The 15677-nt window shown below is 42.1% G+C and overlaps 1 protein-coding gene across 2 annotated transcripts in view; it reads right to left on the bottom strand.

Annotated features, from left to right (window-relative positions):
• msh3 (mutS homolog 3 (E. coli)) overlaps window positions 1–15677 on the bottom strand; it is a 52755-nt gene that overhangs the window by 2049 nt on the left and 35029 nt on the right. For both annotated transcript variants that reach the window (XM_080765304.1, XM_080765305.1), the window contains exons 21-23: window positions 10812–10998; window positions 3221–3353; window positions 2028–2196 (exon numbers count right to left, since the gene is read on the bottom strand). In XM_080765304.1, the coding sequence (XP_080621430.1) occupies window positions 2028–2196; window positions 3221–3353; window positions 10812–10998 (489 nt within the window). The remainder of the gene's footprint in view (window positions 1–2027; window positions 2197–3220; window positions 3354–10811; window positions 10999–15677) is intronic.

Genomic DNA, 15677 nt, shown 5'->3' with positions numbered 1-15677 from the left:
GTCTAACTCAGTCTCTGCTGGCTCAGTCTCTATGGTCGACAACGCATTGCTGGGTAATCCAATTTCCCTTAAGAAATTGACTTTTGGCAACTTTAACTCTCCACCTGGTATCGATCAGTCCTCACATAACAAAGAAACAAACGTTTACACTCAACATTTATCTTTTTGCAATTCAAATCCCATAATTTGATATTAATCTTATTAATCAATATTTTCAATGCAAGATTTTCCCCTTCCTATACATATCCATATGCAGCCCCTGTGGGAGTAGTTGCCATTTACAAATTAATTGGACATTAAAACATTGAGATATGGGCCAGGTTAGATAAATGGAAAGCATATTGATCACATGGTCAAGGCATCCCTGGTTCTATTCTGATCTGTGTTTCATAAAGCTTTCATAATAGCTCCTTAATGAAGTGGTTGCACCACTTAAAAAGAAGAATGGCATACTATTTCAAACCAACACATACTGTAAAATAGAATCGTACTACTAGTCGAATGTGTCCTAATAAAGGAGACGCCTCAATAGTCAAGAGTGAAAACGGGGCACTTGTGACTCTGATAGTATTGTATAACATAATTAGAAATGAGTAATGACTAATTAGGCTATAAATATGCCCTAAGACAAGGGATAACAACAGCATTACAATAATACACTAATATGATGTGTGAAGTTGTCTAGGTGATGGCATTGCATCTTAACAGGGGTAGAACCCTGCATGCTTCAATAATATGTCGTATTGTTAATGCAGCGTGCTTTAACCCATTTAGGCCTGAGGACGATTCTACAAATCCTGACAGTTTTCAGAAAAAAACATGTTTCTATGTCAGTGGTTCTCAAAGTCTTTCATGTCAAGGACCCCAAAAACTATATGTAATTGGCCGCCGGCCCGACCTTATCTGAAAATATGTTGTTCCACGGACCTCCCAGAAGCAAAGATTTGAGTTGAAAACGTTCGCTCTGAAAGAATATATATTCAAAGATTTGCGCCACATTTTCACGATTAAAATAATAGCTAAAGTTTAAAGTAATGATTAATAATCAAGTCCCACCCCTAGTATATTGATCTAGGTTTGTGGTTGTTAACAAGTCTCTCTCAACGCCAGAAGACCATAGTTCTTTCATGTGTTAAGTCATCAATAGACAAAGATTTGGCGCGGCTCAACTGACTTTTTACCCAGGTGGTTTTCTGGGGATATTGGTACATTTTCTGTCTCAGAAGTGTTGGCATTGTGATAAAAAAAACAAAAAAAACAACAACATTGGACTGAGCCACTACATGTTGTGTCTTTGTGACATTACATAAATGAGACTGCTGAGTGTGGTGTGATGTAAAAACTGTGTACATTGTTAAAAATACAAACAGATCAAAGCCACTGAAATTCATTAAAAGTGTTCGAGTTCAGCATACACTCGCAGGGTTTCCGCTAGCCGGTAAATACCGACTATTGACCGATTACAATTTGAATTGGCCAATGAATAAAATAATCACAGGCCACGTTGGCCGGCTGCCTTGCTCCAATGCTCCACAGTGTAGGCTCCACTGTTATTGTTTGTCATGCTTTCAAGTTTGGTCTGGTTTGAATAGATGAGATCTTAGCAACACTGAAAGCGCTAACTCTCATTGGTCGTGTCATGAGTAAAGGGGCCAATGAGCTGGTGAGTGCATTCTCAGACACCAGGTTTGCACAGCAGCTCACAGGCAGTATCACAGCAACGAGAGTGGAGAGCAGAGTGGGAGGAGTAGTACAGCAGAATTAGCTCAATGTCTCAAATCAATCGCCACGTCATTCTTATTTATTCCCCAACCTTAAAATACGGAACAAAGTGTGTCCCGTATCAGTTCATTATGAGACGTGTCTTTTAGTTTCCAAATACGGGGAGATTCCATATTTTACGGGACGGGTGGACACTGGTAACCTAGTCTGTGCTACAATGGTTGGGTGGTGTGTATTGTGTGTGTGTGTGTGTGTGTGTGTGTGTGTGTGTGTGCGCGCGCGCGTGTTTGTTGGCTTATACTAACCTCCTGGCATCCACTATATTCTCCAGCTCTCGGGACTTGCGTGCGGCAGTGTATAGTACATTGTTGGGGATATCAGCCAGTCGTGCGACATTCAGGCCATAACTCCGTCCTGCTGCTCCCTCAGTTAGCTGATAGAGGAAGGTGATGAACTCAGGTTCAACGTCACCGTCTGATGGACACATGGACACATCAGAACACACACAGAACCACAGTAGCACAGTGGTTCTCCCTTAAGGGTCCATTTGGTTCCATTTGTACACTCTCAGGCCCCACTCACACATAGACGTGAAGCATACGCACACATTCATTTCCCCCCTCTCCCCGTCCCCTGCAGCATGTTGCACGCTTCAAAACCCCAAGTCACTGACTATGTACCAAAATGGAACAGAGCATCATTGGTAACACCTGAGAAGGAAGTAAGGAAGATGCCCAATTTATTTCCGATATGGCCGCTGTGCATATAGAGCCTATTGCTCTAACAGTGAACTAACAGTTCAGCACTATCTGAAATGCATACTGTGCATTCTCTTGTACGGTATTTTCCTTGAACTGCACTATGCAAGCACTGTTGAGGTTGTATAATGCTGTATATTTTGTCAATTATTGATGGTGTTGCATGTAAAGGCTTTTACCCTTTTGAGTACTTTTTCTTGCCCTGTAAGCTATCTTAACTGCTGTGCTGCGTTTGGTAACTGCATTTCCCAACAGGATAAATATAGGTATTATCTTCTGGTAAGACGACAATGACCAACCCAATTATCCTGATGTGCCTCAGGTGTTTTAACCTGATGCCATGGCAGAAAATTGAATCAAAGTAATGACGCTCATGAATTGAGCTGACATTTACCGACACAGAGGATGTAATGTAACATCTAATTGTTCTTTAGGATGAGCGATCTATATGTATTAAAAAAAGAAGCGGGTGGGCTTAAGAGAAGTCATTGATGTTACCAAGTCAGAGCCACAACCACTCAAATCTGTCATTGAAATGTCATAATCAAATTAATAAGCTTTTTGCTATATAATGCAAATATATCTTTCTTATTTCATGAAAAACAAAACATATATATAAAGTTTCTAAAGTGATTTTTATGCAAGATGAGACAGACAAATTGATCACATAGTTTCAATAAAGACAATAGATAACTACTTGTTTATATGCATGCACAAATCCTTTCACACACACGCACTACCTTCAGTGTCCGTGGCGATGCTAGGTTCATTGAGTAGGAAGGCCATGTGATAGTTGCCCACGTTTTCTGGATACATGCGCTCCAATTCACATAGTGGTGGGTAATGTGTTACGAACAGGGTCAGAGACTTGACCTGGGGAAAAAGTGAGAGATTTTTAAAATCTAGTCCAGGCATTTTATGCAAAGATGTACACATCATCTGGCAATCAAAAGATACAATCTTAAAAAGATGAAGAGGAACGTTCAATAAGAAAAAGATAACGAAGATAAAAGAAAAGACAAATACCATCTGTGTGGCGTATCATGTGATTACAATGTTTTGGTGTTGCAGGCGTGTATGAAATGGCATATATAGCAACGGGGGAAAGGCGTTGAAGGATGAACGATGCTGATCAGTGATCATTAATGCCTTGTATCACTTATGTATGTTTGTTGTACAGGTTCAGAATGGGAAATCTGGCTGGGAATGTAAATGACAGCGAGCCGCCATGCCTGTCCAAATTGACATAATAAATAGCAACCAGCTGATCAGTCAGTTTAAGAAAGAAACACTGTATAAAGTAAAGAATGTCAAGAAATTGCAAAGTGTGGTTGCACTGACACAAGTGCATGGGGTAAAACTTTCAGAATTTCTGGTGCCGCCTACGCACAGCCTTGATAGTGGATAGGGCAATGCGTTGATGATAGGGTGATAGGGTTGTCCCTTGGAAATGATGTGATCGGCTCCGATCACGTCATTTCAAAATGATCAGAATAAGATTGGGAGCAAAAGAAACATGATCAGGGCATCCCTATAGTGTCAATATTAAATTCATATCATGATATTAGACTGGATAGTGTCTGTGATTTTGGATATTGTACTATTGTGATCAGGACACCCTAGTTCATGATATATGGTATTTTGTTTTAGTTTTGTGGCTCCATTATGGATCTCGGACTTAATGTGGCCAGAGTGGGACCTCAGTAGTCTATGACGTATGACTCAATGATAACATGAACATCTCAATGATAACGACTCAATGAAAACACCTCAATGAACATGGACACCTCAATGATACGATCGCAAATACAGTTGTAACTTAGGTCCGTTTCACTAAGAATGGAGGATTTAAGTGGTTAAGAAGTGCTGTCATTGTACCTGGGTAGATGTTTGTAACAAAGGATTACTCAGTGTTCTGTACAGGTTTGTACAAGCTGGCAACCATTTAGGCCCATTTTATTTTACAGCTATGCAGCTAAATAACAATGTTATTCAACAATCCTTGACATGAGACATTTTGAAAAATCACTAGTTTAACAGACAACATGAGTTCCTGCTAGTCAATAAAATTACCCTAACCACGGAGACCCCCTTTCCACTGGTTGGTTCCCAATGGGAACCGGTTCAGTTCTTTTTGGTTCTTAGTCCATGAGCCAGAGCTCCAAAATTGGTGGGAAAAACTAGACCTATATTAAATTGTTTATAGGATCAATACAAGTAAATTAATACACAATAACCCTTCCACAGTAGTAGCTTTTCATATCTTCTATTATTTTGCATAATTTCCTACATAATGCATCACTTGCATATTTAAAAATGTAATTTTGTAATACAATAAATCATTGTCTTTGTGTAAGTAATCAATTGTCAATCTAATATAGGTATGGTTTTGCATAATTCATTTCATAATTAATTTTGAAGCTCTGGCTCATGGACTAAGAACCAAAAAGAACTGAACTGGTGGAAAAGAGACTAGTCTGCTAGTTTCTTTAGTATTTCCTTGCCATTGTCAAAAATGTGTTTGTTTGGGGGGAAATATTGGGACTACATGTCAAGTGTCTTTAATCTTGAGCCAACTTGTGATTTGGCAAAACTATATTACTAATTCACGCACACGCGCGCACACACACACACACACACACACACACACACACACACACACACGTCAGACATTGGCCAGGTTCAGTGGCGGTATACCCTGAAGAAGGTTTACCAGTTTTACCACCTTCTTGTCTGTTGAAGACCACTATTTTGATTATTATATTTTGATAAAGCCAAGGTCCAAACCTGCGACGTTGACGCCAAAGAATTTGAGATTCTAGCGGGCATCCTACAGGGTGACACTCTGGCCCCCTTCCTGTTCCCCTTACGGTTATATAATCGAATATCAGTTTAGCGGGTAAGCTATGGGTAAGGATGTCTTTCATTTAATATAAGCGCTTTTCTGCTGAAAGATCACACCCATGTGAACTGAGTGGTGCAACTCCGTGTGGGGGTCCCCAGTGGGTCTGTGGAACTTCCAGACCTGTGGAACTTCCAGACCCACAGGAACGTGCCCAGGGTGCCAGCCGGGTCCGGCGAGCCGCCCCGCGTCCGAAACGGACGCGTCGAGAAATGACAGAGTTACTGTGTGGGGGAATTAGCATTTAGCAGACACCTCTCTCTCTCTCATTAGCAGGCAACAGTGCAACACTATCTCTCTCTCTCTCTCTCTCTCTGTGTTTCTAGCACAGCGCCACTTTTGCCCCTACTGGTACTCTAAACATAGAGACAGGCATAGGGACTGGTACGTGGACATTAGGGACATTGCCGTTCCTTGGAGTGGTTGCACTTGCACCACTCAAAAAAGAAGGAGAGGGACAGTACGATTATCAGAAAAATACCTCAATATTACTCTGTGGAAACTGTGGAATGTACTGAATACTTATAGTTTTACAATAGTAGGTGTATATATGAAATGAATCATGATTGAGAAGCTGCATGGCATATTTATCACTTAAACGTAAATATTGTTTCGAGAAAAACTGTGACCTTCTGACTTCCTGCTGGCTTGCTGGGTACTGTAAATACAACTCCACATTATAATGAATACATCATATATACATTTGAGCCGGTAACGAGTTGTAAGCACACACTTTGTGCGCAGTTCAGTTCGGCAAGTCATAGAATAGACCGCGACGCATGCTGAGCATGCGGAAGCACCGCCTACGCCCGTGCTCCGCGGCCGCGATACGTCACGACCCTTACCCCTACGTTTGGAACCCAGCTCCGTGGTTTCCCTTTCTGTGATGCGCTGGCCCAAGAATATACACAGGGACAAGTGGACACACTACAGAAACAACACCACCACGGAGCAGTGGACACCAGACAACCTGCCCAGTGTGGAAAAGGAAAACACACGGTCAGTGGCCAAACACACATACACTCGGATTGCACTGCGACACGCACGTGGCACGGAGAAACAACAACAACAGGACTACGTGGCTTTAGTCTCGAAAATTCTAGTAAAATACAAAACGTTTCCAGATGAGCTACAAGGGAAGCCTCTCCTCCGTGTGATCAGCTGATAACGTGCACCACATCATATAGACTTTTCTCAAAAACTGTGCTAAAGTGCCTGCCCAACACTGACCACCCTGGAGGTTATAGGTTCAAGTACACCGTTCACATCTACCGTGGTGCATCCGTCTTTGTCAGGCATCTACACAAACACAATTGGCTTGTGTTCAGGGGGGGGAGGGAACGTGATAATTGTCACTGCGTGTAATCCTGTGGGCGGCACCTGTCAGCAGGGACTCAGGGAGTGTTGGGTGGGAGAAGTAGGACGAAAAGAGGCGGTACGCATTGTTTTTAAATGGACAGTGTGAACATGAGCAATTTCAGGATGTCTGCATAGGTTCAGATAACTTATGATGAATGAAATTAATAATAATAATTAACAGATGAATCGGTTATGAAAATATGCATTAGTGGCTGCCATAAATGTAGACATGGAGCATCCTGCAGGGGAGGTTAGTGGAACAGAACAAGAAGATGAGAAACCAGGCAGGGACTCATATATATCATATCATATATCATATCATCACTCAAGCCTCTTTAACCAGGAGATGTACTAATCTGGGCATTGGAATGAGGATGAGTCTATAATACATGACAACACAAGTATGCACCCAACAGGATGAAATGAGCAGCGCTATGCATACCGAGCGCACAGCCCAGTTTATCCGTCAGAATGCTTTCTCCGTATATCGTGTTCCTAAAATAAGTGATCTACAAGCTAACAACAAGCATTGTTGTCTTGTAGATCTGTTCATTTTCGGCACGTGATTCCCTCCACGCATACGATTACGACAGTACCCCAGCTCTCCCCATTATTTCCACTGAAAACACTTAATCTTTCACATGATTTAGTACACTTGCCGACTGTTTCACAATGCACTCGTTTCAGGACTCTCCCGGTGAGATCACTTGAATGTATGTTTGATTGGTCCTGTAATTGCATGCTACAAAAGGACACAAACGCACAGTCACATGCAGGCTTGCACACACGTCACTACAGTATATTAACAACTGCATCACTTGATATAAATCTTAGTGCTTTAGGCAGAATCACACACACAGATAAAGGTTTGGAAAGGAGAGCTCCATTATTTCATAACACCACGGAACACCTCTGCGTTCAGGAAGCCAGACCCTGCCCACCACGGCTCACACTGCTGGTGGCGAGTGTTGCCCTTTCTAGCGATAGGTTGTGTTCATGAATGATCACTGGAGAAGGTGGCTCATGTCTCTTCCAAACTACCACTGCATTTCACTCACTTCACTGCTGGCAGAATGGACTTGAAGCTATGTGGAACGTCTGACCAAATAGTTCTGGTAGTCACAACATCTCGGAGGCATATAGAACACCCACATTTAGTTCTTTGAACTCGCCCACCCAAACCTCTGAATGATATCGTATTATTGTAGTTTTGGACCAGGCTAAATTAACACATTTAGTCTGTTCTGGTGTAGTATGCAATGGCTTGAGTTTCCATCATATACCAGCCAAAGAGGAAATCTACATGCCGTTGGCGGATGTTAAAATTGTTCCCGGCTGTTGTAGTCCATGGGAAAAGCATGCCAGACCACCGGCATGGCCCTATAATACATACATACTGGAATTATACAGAAAACCAATCAATACTACAACCTGGCCCTGACTAAAACAAAGTCTTCTTCCTCTCATTGCCTACAGAAGCTTATTCAACTACTCTCTGATGTTTTTCGTTTCAGCCTTCCTTTCTCTCTCTGCATCCCATGCTGTCAAGGCTGCCTGGCCATTGAATTCACTGAGTGGTTTATGAAACTCATCTAGGTGAGTGTTGAGTGTAGGGAAAGAATCTGTTACTATAACAACTGAGTCAAAGGAAGGGTAGGGATTTCTGCATTTTGACACAAACAGGTGAGGATGATGATGATGATGATGATCATGTGAGGTAGGGGTTGATAGGAGGAGCATAATTCCAGCAGGCATCTCTGTATGGAGGGCAGTCATTGACCGCAAAGCACAACTTCTCCCACCCAGCTCTTTGGAGCTCCGTTTCCTTCAATATGCAAGGCTTCTCGAGGCACTCTGACAAATCAATGCAGTTATACAACAGGTGGTTAGCGGGCCTCCGCCTCCTGCCAAGTGCCAACTACAGTTCCCAGTTGTATTAGCTGTTACTGAGCTGCTTACATTGTCCAAAGAAAATTACATAAGCATGCAATACTCTTTGATATGGAACTGGCAAATCATGAAAGGTGGGAAATGTTTTTTCAAACACAAAACGTTTATTCTTCTATATTTGGACTGGTAGTAACTGAGAGATGTTTTGATTATGTAAACTTTTCACAAATTACTTGTACAGATCAAGCAAATACCACAATCATGGCCCGATGCTGTAAAACCAAAAATATTGCATGTATGATGTAATTGTACGTAAATATGTAGGGGATAATATAGATAGACGGTAGCTGTGCTGGTCATTATTGGAAAATAAATCCCTACTGGGAGAAGCAGGACTGATTACAGCTGAGCAAATTACAACTTACAAGCAAAACCATCATTTGACAGGAAATACTGATTTAAAAAGGGGTAAATCATAGAGTTCTCAAATTCTGCCTGAACCCGACCCGGGCCGACCCAACAATTTCGGGCCGAGAGAGATGCATACATGCACTACACTACTGATTTCCACACCTCACCCGTTTGCTCCTGATTTATCCGTTTGATTCCTTATTTTTGATTATTTAATGAATTATATTCATAACAACTATGAATATGTTGTAGAAACAGCCCATGTGGAATTAAATGTCAGTGTAGAGACGGTCACAGATCTCTAACCTCTCTCTTTCTCACACACTCCTGGTGTTGCAACACAGTGCAACACCCGCAGGACCCCTGCAAGCTCACGTACTCCCAGTGGTGGAACACACACACCCACACACACACACACACACACACACACACACACACACACAAAGGGAGTGCTGAGCACTCCGCTCGAGTGCACACAGAAATCTCCAAACCTGTCTGCTCCCTTAACCACTTAAACACTATACTTCATTGACAGTGTGGTCTACACTTGGTCCCGGTCATTTTTGTCCTCTTCATCGAAAATAGATGTAAAAGCTCACATGTGTCTTGTCGTCAGATGTTCGCCTGTTACGCCCAGAATAGGCACTCTAGGGTTCATGTGGTTAAAACCTCTTCTTTAGAGATGACCTGTCCGTCCGTTATGCCCATCCTGCCTGGCTCCATTTGGATACCTCTGCCTTCCACCAGCCGTTTGAAATCACAGTTCAGGAGGATTAGCAGGGAGGGAGCTTGTCTACACTTGGTCTACACACAGTACAGACTTGTACAACCCGCTTACGGCCATCACCAAGGTTCAAGTGCCATAACCTACATTATCACTGGCTTTGATAACTGGTATTTATTCTGTCCAAAACCCACAGAGGTGAGAGTACCCCCCCCCCCCCCCTTCCCTTTCCAGCATTTATACTGTAACTAGCAGCTGCAGCAGCATATTACCATTATATATCAAGTCTCTCTCCAATTAAGCTCTGGCTTCCACAGCCCTTGTGCTGCCAGGGTGTCTCTGGAGTCCTTTCTTTGTCTGCAAAACAAGCCATCGCTGCAACTCGCATACCGTACATGCATAGACAAGTGCACGAACACACACATGCACTCATAATTGAGGGCCATAACGTGGCGGTTTATTGGGCTGGCGTGGAGCTCCTACAGTGCTCGTGAATTCACAAGATGCGTGTGGGAGAAAATAAGGTGGGGAAGAAGAGACTCTATGTGACTTGTGAGCATGTGTGTAGGTGTGTGCCCAGCAGCACGCACATACAGAAAATACAACACAAACACACTTTTTTGTGTGTGTTGCAGTACCATCCAATGTGTCACTGTGTTTTGTCATTTCTCATATTCCCTTTTTAATATTTAATGGGTCCTGACTCCTGATGTGTCAGTTCTTGCCTTTGTGTTTATCTGTTGGTTCAGATGAATAACAGGTAAAAGGAGAATGGTGTGGTGTAGGATGTGTTTTTCATACTTTCACGGATCCCAATTACTCTGAGAGTGTACAAAAGGTGGAAGAATAAATGGCACCTTTTTCACATTGGCCTATTATAGCGCCACCAGGAGGCCACAACCTGACCTGGTGGAGACCTGTGCCCCGAGGGGCACTTTATCTAGTTAGTTCTGAATTGCACCAGTGGGAGACAATAAAGACTCTACCCCTTGCTCTCTCTCTCTCTCTCTCTCTCAAAATGTATTGGCCTAGCAAACACACTTACATGTCTGACGAAGTGCTCCAGGGTGGCGTAGGCGATGGCGATCCCGTCGTGGGTGCTTGTGCCACGGCCTAGTTCATCCAGGATGACCAGTGAGCGCTCTGTGGCCCGGGCGATGATCTCTGAGGCCTCCGTTAGCTCCTCCATGAAGGTGCTTCGTCCCTTGTATATGTTGTCCGACGCCCCCATCCTGATCGCCGGGAGATAGGAGGGAGATTGGAGGAAGTGAATATCATATGAGGCTAGATACTGGACTAGATATACACCCTTTGTGTGGCCATAAATAGGGCCAACACAATATTGCCAATTATCAACAATCAAATGATGACGAGAGGGCCTAGGAGGTGGCAGAACTATCACATAGTGCCAAGAAAATGTAAAAGAAATTGCTCTAAACAAACATTAAAAGTCCATAGACTTGGCTGCCACTCTACAGTATCTTTGTTCAAAGTGCCCTAAACAAACATAGACTCGGCTGCCATCCATGCTGTAATTTCAAAAGCCCGCCGCTGGAGGGGCTAGAGCCCCTCAAAAACAAGGAGAGGATATGGAGTGTGTGGTCTAACCTCAACTGACTCCATGACGACACGTCATCCAGTCAGCTCCATATATGGACACAAAAGGGCGGCATAGTGTCTGAGCAAATAGGCATAGGTTCTATTTTACACAATGATGATGTACGATGATAAGAGCGCCCCTCACTTCACACGGGTGTAATTTTTTTTGGTCAAACAACAGATAACAGATTTGGCATACATCAGCCAATCAAAATCATCACATTCCGTGCTACAAACACACACACAAACACAAACACAAAAAAGCTGTGCATAGGAGGGATTAGCGCCCCTCAAACAAATGTGCTGTGGAAATGGATCATGCATCAAGTGAAAGTGACATCTAGATTCTATTTTTATATTGTGATATAATTAAATCAGAGGATGCAGGTGGACCTCCCGCAGTGGCTGTGCTGCTGGTCAAAGGTCATGGAGACATCTGTGCCCTTTCTCTCCCTCTGTCCTCACTGGTCTCCACATTCACATTCACATGTCCTGCTGTTGTGTTGATTCTGATTACATGCAGTGTGCGTGCATTACAAGCCTGCCTACTGTATATACTATATAGGCAAGTGCAATCTCTAAATAGTAAGGAAATACCATGTGCTGCGCCTGTACTACCTTAGACAGTTAAGGAAATACAGGGTCTGCTCTGCTAAAATCCAGAGTAATGACAGGGGCCATCACTGCATGGTATAGAACTAGCCATTCCCAGGATGTGCAAGTTCTACAGGAGGTGACACATGAGAGCAAAAAGGATTATGAAAGACAGGCAACACATTGGAGATTAACTGTTTGTGACAATGCAGACCGGCAAGCGTTTCGGGTGTGTCAATTCCCCGGGGCTCAAGGCTCAGCAAGAGCTTTTCCCCAGTGGCACTCAGAGCCATAAATAAGGACATGGACAATATGAAAAAAGAGGGATGACAAAATAAAAAGTCTTAAAAAAAAAATACGAATTAAAAAACAAAATAAGGTCCGGGACCGCAATCTACACTGTAAAATCCATTAGTGTTAATTTAACTCAAGGCCTTGTTTCCTAACAATTTAGCGCGGGAAACAGGTAAATGGACCCCACCAAGGACCCTCTGGGGTCCCAGGACTGCAGGTTGAGAACCAGCGTATTACCTTAAGGATATAATAAAAAACGGCACACAATCTGATATCTCTATGTACGGTGGTGGATGTCTGTGTTTGTGTCATCACCCAGGAATTGCACTTTCTTTCCCCTCATTAATTAAAAACAGATTTAACACATTTGCTTGGCACTGTAAAGTCTGAGTCTGTCTTGTACTGAGAAATTCTACTGACATGTACTGACCTGACGTCAAAAGAAGTTAACAGCCTATTTTCATGTCTCTCCCCTGGCTCCTGGATGCATCCAATTCCAAACCTACTGACCAAGCTTGGCATCCATCTTTCTACAGCTTATGGCTCCTAACCACATGAACCCTATTGTCCCTATAAAAGGAAGGGGGCCTACTGTAGTACTGAGTACAGAGCCCTCGGGGGCTCCAATTAATGAAGTAAAGTTTAAGTGATTAACTAACCTTTTCCACTATCCTCCCATTATCGTTCAGAAACACAATCTAAGCCTTCATGAGATGGCCCATCTCAAAGTTAAAAGATTTATTTTCCAAAATATCATTAGTTAAAATCATTCAAAGTGATCATTAAAACAAGTCAAATAAACCATACAATTGATGTATGATCATTATACGAGGTAGGGCTTTAAGCAACTAGTCGACTATTCAACTAGTGGACTAGAAAATCCACTAGTTGACCTCGTTGGTACTAGTTGACTAGTTGATAAGAGAAAAAAAAGGGGAAAAAAGCTTTTTTATTTTCTCCCGTATTTTGTAGGCCTCACGATCAGCTAGAATACTAGATTATAGTCACCAATGTACACAGTTTTTAAATGTACAAATATTATTTTTTTCTTTCATTTTTTACACAATAGGTAGGCCTAGTTAAACAACTAGTCTAGTAAACTAGGCAACTAGTCAACTAGTAAAAATCAATAGAAGTGAAAGCCCTAATACGAGGTAATATCACGCAATGTGATTGGTTGATAATTTGCACATCGCACCACAGCTAAGGACTAGAAACATGCGCTCCTCCGATCACCAGGTTGGGTAGCCTACCCACTACCCAGGGCTGTCGTTGCGATTGAGTGCAGCCGTCAAGAGATGAGAAAGCTGCAGAAGGAAATAGAGTACAACAGATGGTGTTTCTGTTGCCCCTTTGGGCAGAAGTGAAAGCGTTTTGGAGGTGTGCTCTATAGAGGCCCCTCAACATGTGATTCCAATTTGGGGATGATTGCATGTTGCGTTGAAGATATAATATATTGCACTACTCATTGTTCAAAAACATATAATATTATGTTGTTTAAGTCCTATATTATTATATATTGTAAATTGCATCTTACGCCAAAATCGTAAATCAATTTGATATTTAAAAAATCATGCATTGCATAACCTCCTCCCCAGGTCTACCTGCTTAGATCTACTTGTATGTATCGTCGGGGCATTATGTTATTACTTAAGTCTATGCACCCACATACAGTATGCCTAAATCACCCCTATTGTGATGTCACCATTATATAAAAAACAAATGAGTTGTTGACTGAAACAGGGTAAATATAATTCAGTGTAAATATGATTTAAGAAAAGCAAGGCAGGTAGACATAGTATTGTGGTTTGCATCTTTTAAAGGAGAATTCCGGATTAGCCGTTTAACAAGCCTGAGACCCAGCGTGCATGATCTGAGCTGCGCTCCACTCTGCATGTTATTGTTCTTTCACCTCTTCTACCACTGGTTGATATAATAAACTCAGATTACGGTAAGAAAGGCGCTGGTCTGGAATTCTCCTTTATTATGTTATGTGAGGTGGAATCCCTGTAAAGAAAAGTTATGTCTGTACTCTGTAACTATGCACACAGTAAAATTGCTGTTGCAAGCTTTTATTTCTATTTAATTTGCAATTTACTGAATAAATGGTTTCTCAATCACATGCATGCCATTTTATAGAATATACTACGATGGCCTTGCACGTCAACAGTTTTTGAGTTGGCAAGCCATGGTGGAGCCTCATACAGTAGATACACAAAGCCATGGTAGAGCCTCATACAGTAGATACACAAAGCCATGGTGGAGCCTCATACAGTAGATACACAAAGCCATGGTGGAGCCTCATACAGTAGATACACAAAGCCATGGTGGAGCCTCATACAGTAAGCCATGGTGGAGCCTCATACAGTAAGCCATGGTGGAGCCTCATACAGTAAGCCATGGTGGAGCCTCATACAGTAAGCCATGGTGGAGCCTCATACAGTAAGCCATGGTGGAGCCTCATACAGTAAGCCATGGTGGAGCCTCATACAGTAGATACACAAAGTATAAATAACATATATATAACATGTCTGAAGGATTGCTCTCTCTCTCCTGTGGGTGTCAGTGTGCTTAATTGCCTCATCCAAATTGCCTGGAGGCTTTTGGACTATTCAAATTGCATCGGGTGAGGGACTATTCATATTCCCTAGAGATTATGAATAGCACCTCATTATAACGCACACACACACACACACACACACACACACACACACACACACACACACACACACACACACACACACAGTATAAAGAACAGTCTTATTATGTAATCAGTGTAATGTAATGTAATGTAATAAAGAAAAGGTCTAATAATATCGAAGACCGAATTGACTGATTGATTGGCCGATAAAAGTAAATTTAATTTATAAAGCATATTCTACAGTTTGATATTTGACACTGCAAGTTCTAATATGTAAATCAAGGAAATTGGCAGAAAACAGTCAAGCTTTGAAAACAGAAAGTATTGCTCTGGCATATACTCATTTAGTCTTCTAACATGGTTTGTTTTCCCAAAGGTGCTCAAAAGTGTAATTAGTGACCTACACTATGTGCTCTTCATAAAGTTTAATTAGTGACCTACACTACTGTATGTACTCTTCATAAATCTCTATTATTTAACTCTCTGTTGTGGTCGCTCTCACTCTGCATTTATAAATAAAGCTGAACTACGCTTGAGTTTTCCCCTAATATATTATATATACCCCATGCACGAGCACACACAAATACATTGGAAATCAACTAACTGTAAGTTTATTTTGGTGAATGCATGTTTGAATATTAGATGAATATGAATATGGAGAGAATGTCATCCGTGTGCAGCTCTGCAGCATACATGAGGTTTTAGTGAGTAGAGGCCATCAAGGTCACTGGTTCGCTCAACGGTTCACCGGTGTCGAAGTGACACTGAGAAAGACACTTTTAA

The sequence above is a fragment of the Protomyctophum bolini genome, assembly GCF_963924005.1.
Source record: "Protomyctophum bolini genome assembly, chromosome: 6".
Taxonomy (NCBI): domain Eukaryota; kingdom Metazoa; phylum Chordata; class Actinopteri; order Myctophiformes; family Myctophidae; genus Protomyctophum; species Protomyctophum bolini.
The sequence above is the reverse complement of the archived record's forward strand: the minus strand, read 5'-3'. Positions and strand labels throughout refer to the sequence as shown.